Source organism: Heptranchias perlo, chromosome 21 (genome assembly GCF_035084215.1).
Source record: "Heptranchias perlo isolate sHepPer1 chromosome 21, sHepPer1.hap1, whole genome shotgun sequence".
Taxonomy (NCBI): Eukaryota; Metazoa; Chordata; class Chondrichthyes; order Hexanchiformes; family Hexanchidae; genus Heptranchias; species Heptranchias perlo.
This window is the reverse complement of record NC_090345.1, coordinates 49326133-49341261: the sequence shown is the minus strand read 5'-3', so window position 1 is coordinate 49341261 and position 15129 is coordinate 49326133. Positions and strand designations below refer to the sequence as shown.

General features: G+C 42.9%; 1 protein-coding gene across 1 annotated transcript in view; it reads left to right on the top strand.

Moving 5' to 3' along the window:
* LOC137340253 (broad substrate specificity ATP-binding cassette transporter ABCG2-like) overlaps nt 1–15129 on the top strand; it is a 192241-nt gene that overhangs the window by 35300 nt on the left and 141812 nt on the right. The window contains exon 2 of the mRNA XM_068002671.1: nt 5996–6055. Within this exon, the coding sequence (XP_067858772.1) occupies nt 5996–6055 (60 nt within the window). The remainder of the gene's footprint in view (nt 1–5995; nt 6056–15129) is intronic.

Sequence of the window (15129 nt, the reverse complement as noted above, 5' to 3'; positions counted from 1 at the left end):
CCTCTGGTGCTGGCTTTCCTTACAGCCTCTTGCTGCTCCTTCTTCATCAGGAAGCCCATTGTGAGCCCTCAGATTCTAGCTCAGTAATTTTCTTGAAATAGAGCGCCTTTCAAGGGTAATGCAGAATGTAGAGGAAGTCTTTCTGAGCATGAGTAATAAACTTTTTGTAATACCTGCAGTGAGTCCCAAGCTATGGCCAAAAGTCTCCATAAGCAATCTCATTGAGCATTGTTACTTTAAGCACATACTTCCGCCTTGTTAAACGGTTCCTAACAAACTGTATCTTTAAAATAGTGGCGCACATTCTCAAGGGCGGATGGGAAAATGGAAGTCATCGAATGGATGACAGGTGACGTCATCCTGTCTTAACTCTGAATTTTTCATGTGGCTACCTCTAGACGGCAAATCCTAAATGAATTTATGCCGGGGCGCTTCTCTAGTGGAGCTCTAGCATACATTGCTTCTATCAGAATTCCTGGCCCTGCAAAGGCGTAATTCCAAACTTATGCCCTCTCCTAAACCAGGAATTTGGTGGCCACTATTTTTATACAGGCATTGTGTGCGCTATTGTTGCACAGGTGATAGCCCAAACAGTATACTAGGCCATTAAGTACTCATATGTGAAGCCGATCAGAATTTTATCCTATACAATGAAATGGCTTTGAACTGCATCCCAGTACTTGATTGGACTTAATAATGAGTGGATACTTTCGGTGAATGGTCAATAATCACTTCTAAATCCAATTCCACTTTAGTATTAGACACACTTTCATTGTGTGCACATGGATCATATTTCTCATTTTAATTTACATTTATACATCTCTCATTTCTTAGCTCATTTGGTTCAATATGTTTGCAATTTTATGTGGTAACCCCACACCCACCATGGTTCACACTATTACAGTCAGCAAAAAGAACAAACTCGGGGTAAATTTTGTGAGGTGTGGCTTCTCGCTAAATGGGAGCAAGAGTCGCAGATGTAGCCCTCTGGTCCTATCTGAGCCCATATTTCTGGCTCATAGGAACATAGCAATTACTAGATGAATCATGATCAAGGTCTATCTAGTTTGCCTCCTATCAATCTGGTAGTTGCATGATGCAACTATAATGAAGTTGTTGACTAATCATAGCAATCAATCTTTATCGATTAGTCTACAACAGACCCAGACGTAGAATCACAGAATGGTTACGGCACTGAAGGAGGCCATTCTGCCCACCGAGCCTGCGCTGGCTCTCTACAAGAGCAATCCAGCTAGTCCCACTCCCCCGCTTTTTCCCCGTAGCCCTGCAAATTTTTCTTCTTCAGGTATCTATCTAATTCCTTTTTGAAAGCCACAATTGACCCTGCTTCCACCACCCTTTCAGGCAGTCCATTCCAGATCCTAAGCACTTGCTGCATAAAAAAGTTTTCCCTCATGTCACCTTTGGTTCTTTTACCAATCACCTTAACCCTGTGTTCTCTGGTTCCCGACCCTTCCACCAGTGGGAACAGTTTTCGTTATTTACTTGGTCTAGACCCTTCATGATTTTGAACACTTCTATCAGATCTCCTCTCAACCTTCTCTGTTCTAAGGAGAACAATCCCAGCTTTTCCAGTCTATCCACATGGAACGAGGAAAACCCCAGTGATGGAGAGCTTTGGGAACCAGAGGTCCAAAGTCACCTGTTCCTCCCAAGCATGCTACACTTACCACATGTCATGTCTCAAATTACTAATATACTGTATTCCAAAATGTTGTTTTCTGAAGGAAATCTATTTAGGAAGGAGCTGAACCACTGGGACGGGCTCCACCTGAACTAGAATGTGACCAGAGACCTAGCGGAAATGATAAATAGGGTGGTGCATAAGGCTTTAAACTAGCAAGCTGGGGGGAGGGATCTGGTAGCAATAACAAAAGCCTAAAGCTAAAAGAAACAGAAGGTGAGTGTAAAGGTCAGACCAGGGTAAGGAATAAAGATAACATAAACAGTCAAGGAACAAATACAGTTATAAAACAGAAGTATAAAGGGACTGTTAAAAATAAAAGGAACAATGAAGTAAACTGCTTGTACAGCAATGTACACAATATCCAAAATAAAACAGGGAAATTGGAGGCAATAATCCGTAGTGAGGAACCAAGTGTAGTAGGAATAACTGAAATGTGGCTACAGAAAGAACAGGACTGGCAACTAAATATTGCAGGTCATAACATAATCAGAAAAGATAGAGAAGGAAGGCGGGGGATGGAATAGCTGTACTAATTAGAGATAACATCATGGCAGTAGAAAAAAGGGACATAACTAACAGAAGGATAGAAATAAAATCCATATGGATTGAAATAAAAGACAAGAAGGGAGCGATCATGCTAATAGGGGTATCCTACAGACCACCTAATAGTAGAAAAGAGGTGGAGGAAGAAATATATAAGCAAATATGCAAAAAGAGTAAAGGACATAGAATAATAATCATGGGAGATATCAACTACCCCCAAATAAACTGGCAAGAAGAGGTAGGTAAAAGGATACAGGGAATGGAGTTTTTACAATGAGTGCAGGACTCCTTTCATACCCAGTATGTAAAAAGCCCAACAAGAGAGGAAGCACTGCTGGATCCAATAATAGGAAATGAACCCAAGCAGATAAGAGAAGTAAATTTGGAGGAACATCTAGGCAAGAGCGATCAAAACATAATAAGGTTTAAGATAAAGATTGAAAAGGACATAAGTAAGACAAAGACCAAAGTAATAAATTGGAACAAAGCTGAGAATGGAATTAGGGAAAAATAAACTGGAAAAATTTACTGACAAACAAAGAAATAGAACAGCAGTAGGAAACATTTAAAATGGTGATCAATAGAGTCCAGGAGAAATATATCTCACTAAAAAGCAAGAACAAACTAGCCAGTAATGACACACCATGGATGAATAAAGAAATAAGGGTGTAAGAGTATGTTTTAAAACAAGAATATCAGCTCGCATAGTGCCAAGCATTTAGCAAGAGGGCGAATGTTATAAGGGGGCAAAGTTCAGCATCTCTATGAGATGGATAACTTACAGAAACCCAAAAGGTCACTAAAAGAATACTGAGGCATTAGAATGTTGAAAACAACCAAAGTCAGGAGACAGTCCATACTAGATAGTTGCTAAGAGACCACATACCCTAAGACCTGATAACAGTGAAAGGCTACGTAAACAGTAGACATGGTGGAAGCCGTGCAATGTCGAATAGGGGGGCTGTACTCGATAAGAGGGTTCTGCATATTGCTACTCATAATCCAATCCCTCAATCATTATGGTTGCTCTCTTCTGTATCCCTTCAATAGCTGCAATATCCTTTTTGTACTGTGACGACCAGAACTGTATACAGTATTCTAAGTGCGGTCACACCAAAAACTCATAAAGTGGCAAAATTTCCTCACTATTTCAGCTCAATATTGATCTTTTAATACATCCCAGCATTTGATTTGCTTTACTCAGCGCCACCGAGCATTGTTGCTATAGCTTTGATTTATTGTCAATCAGGATCCTCAGATCTCTTCCATTTTCCATGCGCATTATTTTCTTTCCATTTAAGTAATAGTCCCTTCCTGGATTTTTTGTCCCCATGTGAAGCTTTTTGCATTTCTCTACATTGAATTTCACCTGCCACCTGTCTGTCCAATTCCCAAGTATATTCAAATTCTCCTGTAGCTTATCCTGTTCAGCTTTGGAGTCTACCACCTTCATTAGCTTTGTATCATCTGCAAATTTAGCCAATATGCTTGTGACTCCTAGCTCCAGATCATTTATAAAGATATTAAACCAAAGAGGTTCCAAAACAGACCCGGTGGGACTCCACTGGTAACATTCTCCCAGGTTGATGATGATCCCTGTACCACTACCCTCTGGGTTCTATGGGTCAACCAATAACATATTCATTGTAAAATATTTCCACTGATTCCCCCTTTCTTTATTTTCAGTTCCAGCCTTGCCAGAGGAACTTATCAAAAGCCTTACTGAAATCCATAGATCTCCTCTTCATGAACCCATATTGGCTATCTTTTATGATTTTATTTCTATCCAGATGCTCCATGATCTTATTTTTGATAAATGTTTCCATAACTTTACCCACAATGGATGTCAAACTCACTGGTCTGTAGTTTCTTGGGTCACTTTTGCTACCTTTTTTAAAAATAGAAGTAAAATCTGCCTTTCTCCAGGCACCTCTCCAGTATTCAGTGATGTCTGGAAGATTTGTGCCAGAATTCCTGTATTTTCTCTCTTATTTCCTTAAGGCTCCTCGGCTATATCTTATCCGGCCCCTGAGATTTATCCACCTTAAGTATGCACAGCGATTTAGCGATCATGCTGGTAGTAATGTGAATAGTGTCACATCTTACCTCTGCAATTCTTTCTAGTCCTCTTTCCAGATCAAATAACTTACATGTCTCCTCCTTGGTAAAACCTGAGGCAAAAAACTTATTTAGTACTTTTGCAGCCTGTGTAGCATCAGTTTTCATGCCCTCACCCTATTCCATTTTCAGAAGCCCCATTCCATCCCTCCTTTTTCTTTTCCTTTTAATATAACCAAAAAACTTTTTATTATTTTATAGAATCATAGAAAATTTACAGCACAGAAGGAGGCCATTCGGCCCATCATGTCTGTTCAGGCTGAGAAACGAGCCATCCAGCCTAATCCCACTTTCCTGCATTTGGTCTGTAGCCCTGCAGATTACGGCTCTTCATGTGCACATCCAGAAATGTTTTTAATGAGTTGAGGGTTTCTGCCTCTACCACCCTCTCAGGCAGTGAGTTCCAGACCCCCACTGCCCTCTGGGTGAATTTTTTTTTCCTCATTTCCACTCTAATCCTTCTACCAATCACTTTAAATCTATGTCCCCTGGTTATTGACCCCTCCGCTAAGGGAAATAGGTCCTTCCTATCCACTCTATCTAGGCACCTCATAATTTTGTACACCTCAATTAAATCACCCCTCAGCCTCCTCTGTTCCAAGGAAAACAACCCCAACCTATCCAATCTGCCATCATAGCTAAAATTCTCCAGTTCTGGCAACATCCTCGTAAATCTCCTCTGCATCCTCTCCAGTGCAATTACATCCTTCCTGTAATGTGGTGACCAGAAATGTGCACAGTACTCAAGCTGTGACCTAACCAGTGTTTTATACAGTTCCTGCATAACATCCCTGTTTTTATATTCTATGCCTCAGCTAATAAAGGAAAGCAATTCATATGCCTTCTTAACCACCTTAGCTACCTGTCCTGCTACCTCTCCAAATGCATTACCTCACACTTCTCCGGATTGAACTCCATTTGCTTCTTTTCTGCCTATCTGACCAGTCCAATGATTTCTTCCTGCAGTCTACAGCTTTCCTCCTCACTATCAATCATACGGCCTATCTTTGTGTCATCCGCAAATTTCTTAATCATGCCCCCTAAGTTTAACTCCAAGTCATTAATGTATACCACAAAAAGCAAAGGACCTTGCTTTTTGTGGTATACATTTTTGTGGTCCTTCCCTTCTCTTGCCATATTCAATTCAAAATATTTCTTTGCAATTTTGATGCCCATTTTACATTCCGGAATCTGCCTTAATTCTACTTCCTTGCGTTAAATGCTTTTATCCCCTTCTATTTTATGAGTTGCTCACCTCTCAAAATTATCTCTTACATCCTATCAGAGTCAACCCAGATCTGAGAGGTGAAAGGACAGTATACCAACCCACTCTCCAATCAATCTGCTAGCTTTTGTGTTTATTGCTTCCTTTCCCTTTCTCTCTTTGAGGTGAGCATTTTACAGTTGTCAGTGAATTTAAAGCAGATTCATGCTTGTGGCTGCAGGAAACTAGCCCATTAATAAGTTCTGCAGCTGCTCGAGAGACTGGCTGACCTATGCAGAATCATTTCTCTTTGTATTACGTTGCATGTTGTATCTAATCTAGGTGTGACTGTTAGGAAATAATACACTGAGAAAGGCATATTCAACAATACTTTTATTGATACTAGTTTTTGTCTCTTCTAGTGGGGTTTTAAAGCCAGGATTGAATGCTATCCTTGGACCAACAGGCAGTGGAAAATCTTCGTAAGTTAACGTTGAATTTATTGTCAAACTAAGATTTGTATTAATATTATTGAATCATAGAAGTATAAAGGATCAACAAGGATCAACAAGGTCATCTATGTGCGGAACCACAAGAGATGGGTGAGATCCTGAATGAATATTTCACATCGGTATTTACGGTTGAGAAAGGTATGGATGTTAGGGAACTCGGGGAAATAAATAGTGATGTCTTGAGGAGTGTACATATTACAGAGAGGGAGGTGCTGGAAGTCTTAACGCGCATCAAGGTAGATAAATCTCCGGGACCTGATGAAATTTATCCTAGGACGTTATGGGAGGTTAGGGAGGAAATTGCGGGTCCCCTAGCAGAGATATTTGAATCATTGACAGCCACAGGTGAGGTGCCTGAAGATTGGAGGGTAGCAAATGTTGTGCCTTTGTTTAAGAAGGGAGGCAGGGAAAAGCCTGGGAACTACAGACCGGTGAGCCTGACATCTGTAGTGGGTAAGTTGTTAGAGGGTATTCTGAGGGACAGGATCTACAGGCATTTGGAGAGGCAGGGACTGATTAGGAACAGTCAGCATGGTTTTGTGAGTGGAAAATCATGTCTCACGAATTTGATTGAGTTTTTTGAAGGGGTAACCAAGAAGATAGATGAGGGCTGTGCAGTAGACGTGGTCTACATGGACTTTAGCAAAGCCTTTGACAAGGTACCGCATGGTAGGTTGTTACATAAGGTTATATCTCATGGGATCCAAGGTGAGGTAGCCAATTGGATACAAAATTGGATTGACAACAGAAGACAGAGGGTGGTTGTAGAGGGTTGTTTTTCAAACTGGAGGCCTGTGACCAGCGGTGTGCCTCAGGGATCGGTGCTGGGTCCGCTGTTATTTGTTCTTTATATTAATGATTTGGATGAGAATTTAGGAGGCATGGTTAGTAAGTTTGCAGATGACACCAAGATTGGTGGCATTGTGGACAGTGAAGAAGGTTATCTAGGATTGCAACGGGATCTTGATAAATTGGGCCAGTGGGCCGATGAATGGCAGATGGAGTTTAATTTAGATAAATGTGAGGTGATGCATTTTGGTAGATCAAATCGGGCCAGGACCTACTCCGTTAATGGTAGGGCTTTGGGGAGAGTTATAGAACAAAGAGATCTAGGAGTACAGGTTCATAGCTCCTTGAAAGTGGAGTCACAGGTGGATAGGGTGGTGAAGAAGGCATTCGGCATGCTTGGTTTCATTGGTCAGAACATTGAATACAGGAGTTGGGATGTCTTGTTGAAGTTGTACAAGACATTAGTAAGGCCACACTTGGAATACTGTGTACAGTTCTGGTCACCCTACTATAGAAAGGATATTATTAAACTAGAAAGAGTGCAGAAAAGATTTATTAGGATGCTACCGGGACTTGATGGTTTGACTTATAGGGAGAGGTTGGATAGACTGAGACTTTTTTCCCTGGAGAGTAGGAAGTTTAGGGGTGATCTTATAGAAGTCTATAAAATAATGAGAGGCATAGATAAGGTAGATAGTCAAAATCTTTTCCCAAAGGGAGGGGAGTCTACAACGAGGGGGCATAGATTTAAGGTGAGAGGGGAGAGATACAAAAGGGTCCAGAGGGGCAATTTTTTCACTCAAAGGGTGGTGAGTGTCTGGAACAAGCTGCCAGAGGCAGTAGTAGAGGCGGGTACAATTTTGTCTTTTAAAAAGCATTTGGACAGTTACATGGGTAAGATGGGTATAGAGGGATATGGGCCAAGTGCAGGCAATTGGGACTAGCTTAGTGGTATAAACTGGGCGACATGGACATGTTGGGCCGAAGGGCCTGTTTCCATGTTGTAAACTTCTATGATTCTAAATGGTTACAGCACAGAAGGAGGCCATTTGGCCCATCGAGCCTGTGCCAGCTCTTTGTAAGAGCAATCCAGTTGGTCCCATTCCCCCACTCTTTCCCCGTAGCCTCGCAAATTTTTTCCCTTTAAGGATTGATCCAATTCCTTTTTGAATGCCACGATTGACTCTGCTTCCACCATTGTTCTAGGCAGCGCTTTCCAGATCATAATTACTCGCTGCATAAAAAAAGTTTTTCCTCATGCCGTCTTTGATTCTTTTGCCAATCACCTTAAATCTGTGTCCTCTGGTCCTCGACCCTACCACCAATGGGAACAGTTTCTCTTTATTTACTTTCTCTAAACCCTACATGATTTTGAACACGTCTATCAAATCTCCTCTTAACCTTCTCTGCTCTAAGGAGAACAACCCCAGCTTCTCCAGTCTATCCACATCACTGAAGTCCCTCATCCTTTCTAAGGCCTTTATATCCTTCCTAAAGTGCAGTGCCCAGAATTGGATACAATGGCCACAATTTTAACTTTGAGTTCCGGGTGCGTTGCGGGAAGGGGGGGGCAAACAAAATCGGGGATTTTTGGAGGGTGAAGGAATCTCGGCTCCAACCCGCCAAAAAACGAGCACGGCCCAGACTCAACTGGGAGCATGCACGCTTCAGGAAGCCGGAAGTCCCGCAGGCAATTAAAGCCGACGGGATGATATTTAAACCCACAATTCACGTAGTTAAACTTGTTGCAATTGTAATGAATCTTGTTATTGATGCCGGGAAATGATTTCAACACTGCCTCAACGTGTTTCCCATGCTGTGTGAAGCACACCATAGGAAACTAGGTGGGTTGCAGCCGGCAACCATTTAAATCCACGTTTGACAGATGGGGATAAAAGGTGAGTAATTGCAGCAGAGCACTCAGTTCCCTTAAACAAACTTTTGGCTGGGAGTTCTTTGTGTTTATACTGAAAATTCATGGTTCACTCTCAGAATTGTTCTGTTTACACATATTTACCTACTTTTTGGACCTCCTCAAACTGACAACATCAGGATGGGGGGGAGCAATGGCTGCGTTCACCAGTACATCCGAGGAGGAGGAACATCGCCATCCGCAGCAGGTACAGCGTGCAGATCCGCCACTTGCAGCTCCACAACACAGAGGTGCGCCACAGGGATCTGCAGAAGAGCAGAGAGGGGAACAACAGAGGGACTAACGTCGCAGGAAGCACTACCCTCGTGAGAGCGTCTACAGACCGAGGCTGACCTTCCTGGACCTTTCTGAGGAGCAGTGCCTACGAAGGCTTGAGAGTGAGTCGCCAGGTGGTTGCCGACATCTGCGCGCTCCTTCACGTAGAGCTGTTCCCGGCTGGGCCTGGTGGCATCGCATTGCCCGTGGCAGTTAAACTGCCCTCAACTTCCTCGCCTCCCGATCCTTCCAGCGCGCATTCGGTGACATCGCCGGGGTCTCTCAGTTGTCTGCCTACAAGTGCATAAGACAGGTCACTGATGGTTTATTTTGCGGGGCGTCCCACTACATGAACATCCCCATGGACGACCTCAGCCAGACGGAGAGGGCAGTGGGCTTCCATTCTCTGGCTGGCTTTCCACGGGTACAGGTGCAATTGATTGCACACATATAGCAATCCGAGCACCTCCTCACGAGCCAGGACTGTTCATCAACATGCAGCTCGTTTGCGACTACCGGAAAAGATTTCTTCACGTGTGCACCAGATTCCCTGGCAGCTGCCATAATTCATTCATTCTGCGACCCTATGCCTTCATCCAGCATCCACAACTGCCATCAACATTGAGGAGGAGGAGAAGGAGGATGAGGGGTACGAGGATGAGGAGGAGGAGGAGGATGGGCAACCCATCGGCAGAGCAGCAGCTCACCTGGCTGCTCACGAGGCCAGGGAATCACTAATATTTGACTGATTCTCATAAGGACATCTGCAAAGTGAGGATAGTCCAGTCTTCAGACCACCTGGAACGAGCACCGCCAACACCAGCCCCCCTCCTCGCACAAAACAGTCCTACAACTACACATACACCCACTGTAAACGCACCCACTGGGAGCAAGTCTCGCCATTCATGAAGAAGCACATGAAAGGGTGCTATCACAAAAGGCGCTCAGGAATGGGCAAGACGTGGCAGTAGTGGTGAGAATGCTAATATTTAATGTGATTTTAACATAAACCAAATATAAATGAAAAACATGACAGTTTGTCAGACGTCCTTGTGCATACCCTTTGTGATCACAAAATCTTAGCCTTTCTCTTTTTACTACTTCTATGTGGTGCATCCCCTGTGGCTGTAGCAGAGGTTGCAGCAGATTACATAAGAACATAAGAAATAGGAACAGGAGTAGGCCAATCGGCCCCTCGAGCCTGCTCCGCCATTCAATAAGATCATGGCTGATCTGATCCTAACCTCAAATTTAAATTCATGTCCAATTTCCTGCCCGCTCCCCGTAACCCCTAATTCCCTTTACTTCTAGGAAATTGTCTATTTCTGTTTTAAATAGATTACTCATGTTCATGCTTTGACTGTTGAGATGCTTTGGGCTATGTCCACTGGGTTTTGGAGCCCGTGAGGGCCCCGCCAAAGGTGTAGAGGAAGTCTGGGACCTTGGAGTGCATGTCCACAGATGCCTGAAAGGTAGCAGGACAGGTAGATAAGGTGGTTAAGAAGGCATATGGAATACTTTCCGGCTAATAAAGGAAAGTATTCCATATGCCTTCTTAACTACCTTATCTACCTGTCCTGCTACCTTTCAGGGATCTGTGGACATGCACTCCAAGGTCCCAGACTTCCTCTACATCTTTCAGTATCCTCCTATTTATTGTGTACTCCCTTGCCTTGTTTGCCTTCCCCAAATACATTACCTCACACTTCTCCAGATTGAATTCACGCACACTATCCACAATAGCGGAGAGAATGGAGGAGTCCTCCTCCTGAATTAGTGGACTGGTGGCACAGGTAAATGTGGGAATGTCCGTGACTGAGAGAAGGCTAGCCTTCTATGTGATATATATTAATGATTTGAACTTAAATGTGGGGGGCATGATTAAGAAGTTTGCAGATGATACAAAAATTGGCTGTGTGGTTGATACTTTTCTGCCCACTTGACAAGTCCATTGATATCTTCCTGCAGTCGACAGCTTTCCTCCTCACTATCAGTGAGCATTGGTACCAGGAGAGGTATGTGAGTGGTTAGGAATTGGGTGGGGAAGGGACTCAGGGGGCAAGAGGTGAGTCTCATGGAAGAGGTGAGCTTGAAGATGATTGGTGGGAAATAGAAGATGAACTGCAGAGCAGTGGGGAAGGGAGTCAGAGCTAGGGTGAATATGGGCTGGAGGATGAGTTAAGGAAGGGAGAAATGTCAGCTCAGTTAATTGTGTGGATCATCTCAGTCTTTGAGACAATGAGTTATGAGCTCCCTGCATGGTGTTAGAAGTGAGTGTGGAGAGGGCAGTGCAAAGGGGTTTGAGGAAGTGGTTCTTCACAGAGAAAAGAAGGCATAGATGGTCCTGAGTTGTAGGAAGATTTGGCCATGGAGAGGAAGGCACAATAATGCTTGACATGGTCCATCCAGATTTAATGGAACACAACAACACATAAGAATTAAGAGCAGGAGTAGGCCATTCGGCCCCTCGAGCCTGCTCTGCCATTTGATAAGATCATGGCTGATCTGATTGCGACCTCAACCCTACTTTCCTGTCCACCTACTATAACCTTTGACTCCTTTGTTAATCAGTAATCTATCTAACTCAGCCTTAAAAATATTCAGTGACCCTGTTTCCACCGCTGTCTAGGGAAGGGAGTTCCACAGACTCCCGGCCCTCTGAGAAAAAAAATTTCCCCTCATCTCTGTCTTAAATGGGAGACCCCTTATTTTTAAACTGTGGCCCCTAGTTCTAGTCTTTCCCACAAGGGGAAACATCCTCTCAGCATCCACCTCTTCTAGTCCCCTCAGGATCTTATGTGTTTCGATAAGATCACCTCTCATTCTTCTAAACTCCAGTGTATACAGGCCCAACTTGTCCAACCTTTCCTCATAAGATAACCCCCTCATCCCAGGAATCAGTCAAGTGAACCTTCTCTGAACCGCCTCCAAAGCAGTTATGTCCTTTCTTAAATAAAGAGACCAAAACTGCACACAGTATTCTAGATGTGGTTTCACCAATGCCCTGTACAACTGTAGCAAAATATCTCCACTTTTATATTTCATTCCCCTTGCAATAAATGACAACATTCCATTTGCCTTCCTAATCACTTGCTGTACCTGCATACGAACTTTTTGTGATTCATGTACTAGGACACCCAAATCCCTCTGTACCTCAGAGTTCTGCAATCTCTCTCCATTTAAATAATATACTGCTTTTTTATTCCTCCTGCCAAAGTGGACAAGTTCACATTTTCCCACATTATACTCCATCTGCCAAATTTTTGCCCACTCACTTAATCTATCTATATCCCTTTGCAGACTCCTTATATCCTCTTCACAACTTACTTTCCTACCTACCTTTGTGTCATCAGTAAATTTGGCAAGCATTCATTCGGTCCCTTCATCCAAGTCATTGATATAGATTGTAAATAGTTGAGGCCCCAGCACTGATCCCTGTGGCACTCCACTCATTACATCTTGCCAACCTGAAAATGACCCATTTATGCCTACTCTCTGTTTCCTGTTAGCTAACCAATCCTTTATCCATGCTATTATGTTATCCCGTACACATGAGCTTATATTTTGTGTCGTAACCTTTGATGTGGCACCTTGTCAAAAGCCTTCTGGAAATCCAAGTACACCACATCCACAGGATCTCCTTTATCCACGTTGTTTCTTACTTCCTCAAAGAACTCTAATAAATTAGTCAAACACAACTTCCCTTACACAAAGCCGTGTTGATGCTGCCTGATTGCATTGAGATTTTCTAAGTGCCCTGCTATAACCTCCTTAATAATAGATTCTAGCATTTTCCCTATGACAGATGATAAGCTAACTGGTCTGTAGTTTCCTGCTTTCTGTCTCCCTCCTTTCTTGAATAGAGGAGTTACATTCGCTATTTTCCAAACTGATGGGACCTTCCAGAATCTAGGGAATTTTGGAAAATTAATACCAATGCATCTACTATCTCTGCAGCCACTTCTTTTAAGGCCCTAGGATGAAGTCCATCAGGACCTGGGGACTTGTCAGCTTTTAGTTCTAATATGTTTTTCAGAACCCTTTCCCTGGTGATTGTAAATGTTTTAAGTTCCTCCCTCCCTTTCACCTCTTGACTCACAATTATTTCTGGCATGTTATTTGTATCCTCTAGAGCGAAGACGGATGCAAAATATCTGTTCAATTCATCCGCCATTTCCTTATTCTCCATTATTAATTCCCCAGACTGACTCTCTAGAGGACCAATGCTCACTTTACTTACTCTTTTTCTTTTTAAATACCTGTAGAAATTCTTACTATTTATTTTTATATTTCTAGCTAGCTTTCTCTCATACTCTAATTTCTCCCTCCTTATTATTCTTTTAGTCATTCTTTGCTGTTTTTTTATATTCTGTCCAATCTTCTGACCTGCCACTAATCTTCGCAGAATTGTACGCTTTTTCTTTCAATTTGATACTGTCGTTAACTTCTTTAGTTAGCCGCGGATGGTACGTCCTTCCCCTAGAGTCTTTCTTTCTCATTGGAATGTATCTTTGCTGAATGTTATGAAATATCTCATTAAATATCTGACACTGCATCTCTCCTGACATATCCCTTAACCTAAGTTCCCAGTTCACTTTAGCCAGCTCTGTCTTCATGCCCTCATAATTGCCCTTATTTAAGTTTAAAACACTAGTCTTAGACTTACTCTTCTTTCTCTCAAATTGAATGTGAAATTCAATCATATTATGATCGCTGCTACCTAGAGGCTCCTTTACAATGTGGTCATTAAATAACCCTGTCTCATTTCACATTACCAGATCTAGACTAGCCTGCTCTCCGGTTGGCTCTAGAATGTGCTGCTCTAAGAAACTGTGCCGAAAGCACTCTATGAACTCATCTTCCAGGCTACCTTTGCCAATCAGATTCTTCCAATCTATATGTAGATTAAAATCACTCATGATTATCGCTGTTCCTTTCTCACAAGCCCCCATTATTTCTTCCTGTATGCCCTGTTCTACAGTGTGGTTACTGTTAGGGGGCCTATAAGTTACTCCCATATGTGACTTCTTGCCATTGCTATTTCATATCTCTATCCAAACTGATTCTACATCTTGGTCTTTAGAACTAAGGTCATTTCTCTCTATTATACTCATGTCATCCTTAATTAACAGAGCTACTCCTCCACCTTTTCCTAGCTTCCTGTCCTTCCGAAATGTCAAGTACCCTTGAATATTCAGGTTCCAGCCTTTGTCATCTTGCAGCCATGTCTCTGTTGCTATCAGGTCGTACATATTTATTTCTATTTGAGCTGTCAATTCATCCATTTTATTACAAATGCTACGCGCATTCAGATACAAAGCCTTTAGTGCTGTCTTTTTACTATTTTTGCAACCTCTAGCCTTATCTGCTGGCACACTCTTAAGTTTGCATGCTCAGTCCCTTCCTGCCACTCTCTGATTATCATTTCCCTTATTGCTATCTTGCTCTCTTGCCTTGTCTTCTTTCTTTAATTTATCACATCTTCCCTTACTTGATCCCTCGCCCCCACTATTTAGTTTAAAGCCTTCTCTACCGCCCTAGTTATACGATTTGCCAGAACACTGGACCCAGCACAGTTCAGATAAAGGCCGTCCCAATGGTACAGCTCCCACTTTCCCCAGTACTAGTGCCAGTGCCGCATGAATCGAAACCCATTTCTCCCACACCAATCTTTGAGCCACGAATTTAACTCTCTAATCTTATTTACCCTATGCCAATTTGCTTGTTGCTCAGGTAATAATTCAGATATTATTACCTTTCAAGTTCTGCTTTTTAATTTAGCCCTTAGCTGCTCATACTCCCTAAGCAGAACCTCTTCCCTCGTCCTACCTATGTCGTTGGTACCTACGTGGACCATGACAACTGGATCCTCCCCCTCCCACTGCAAGTTCCTCTCCAGCCCAGAGCAGATGTCCCGAACCCTGGCACCAAGCAGGCAACACAGCCTTCTGGACTCTCGTTCTCGGCTGCAGAGAAGTGTGTCTATCCACCTGCCTATACTGCCCCCTACTACCACTACATTCCTACTAACTCCCCCTGCTTGAATGGCTTCCTGTACCATGGTGCC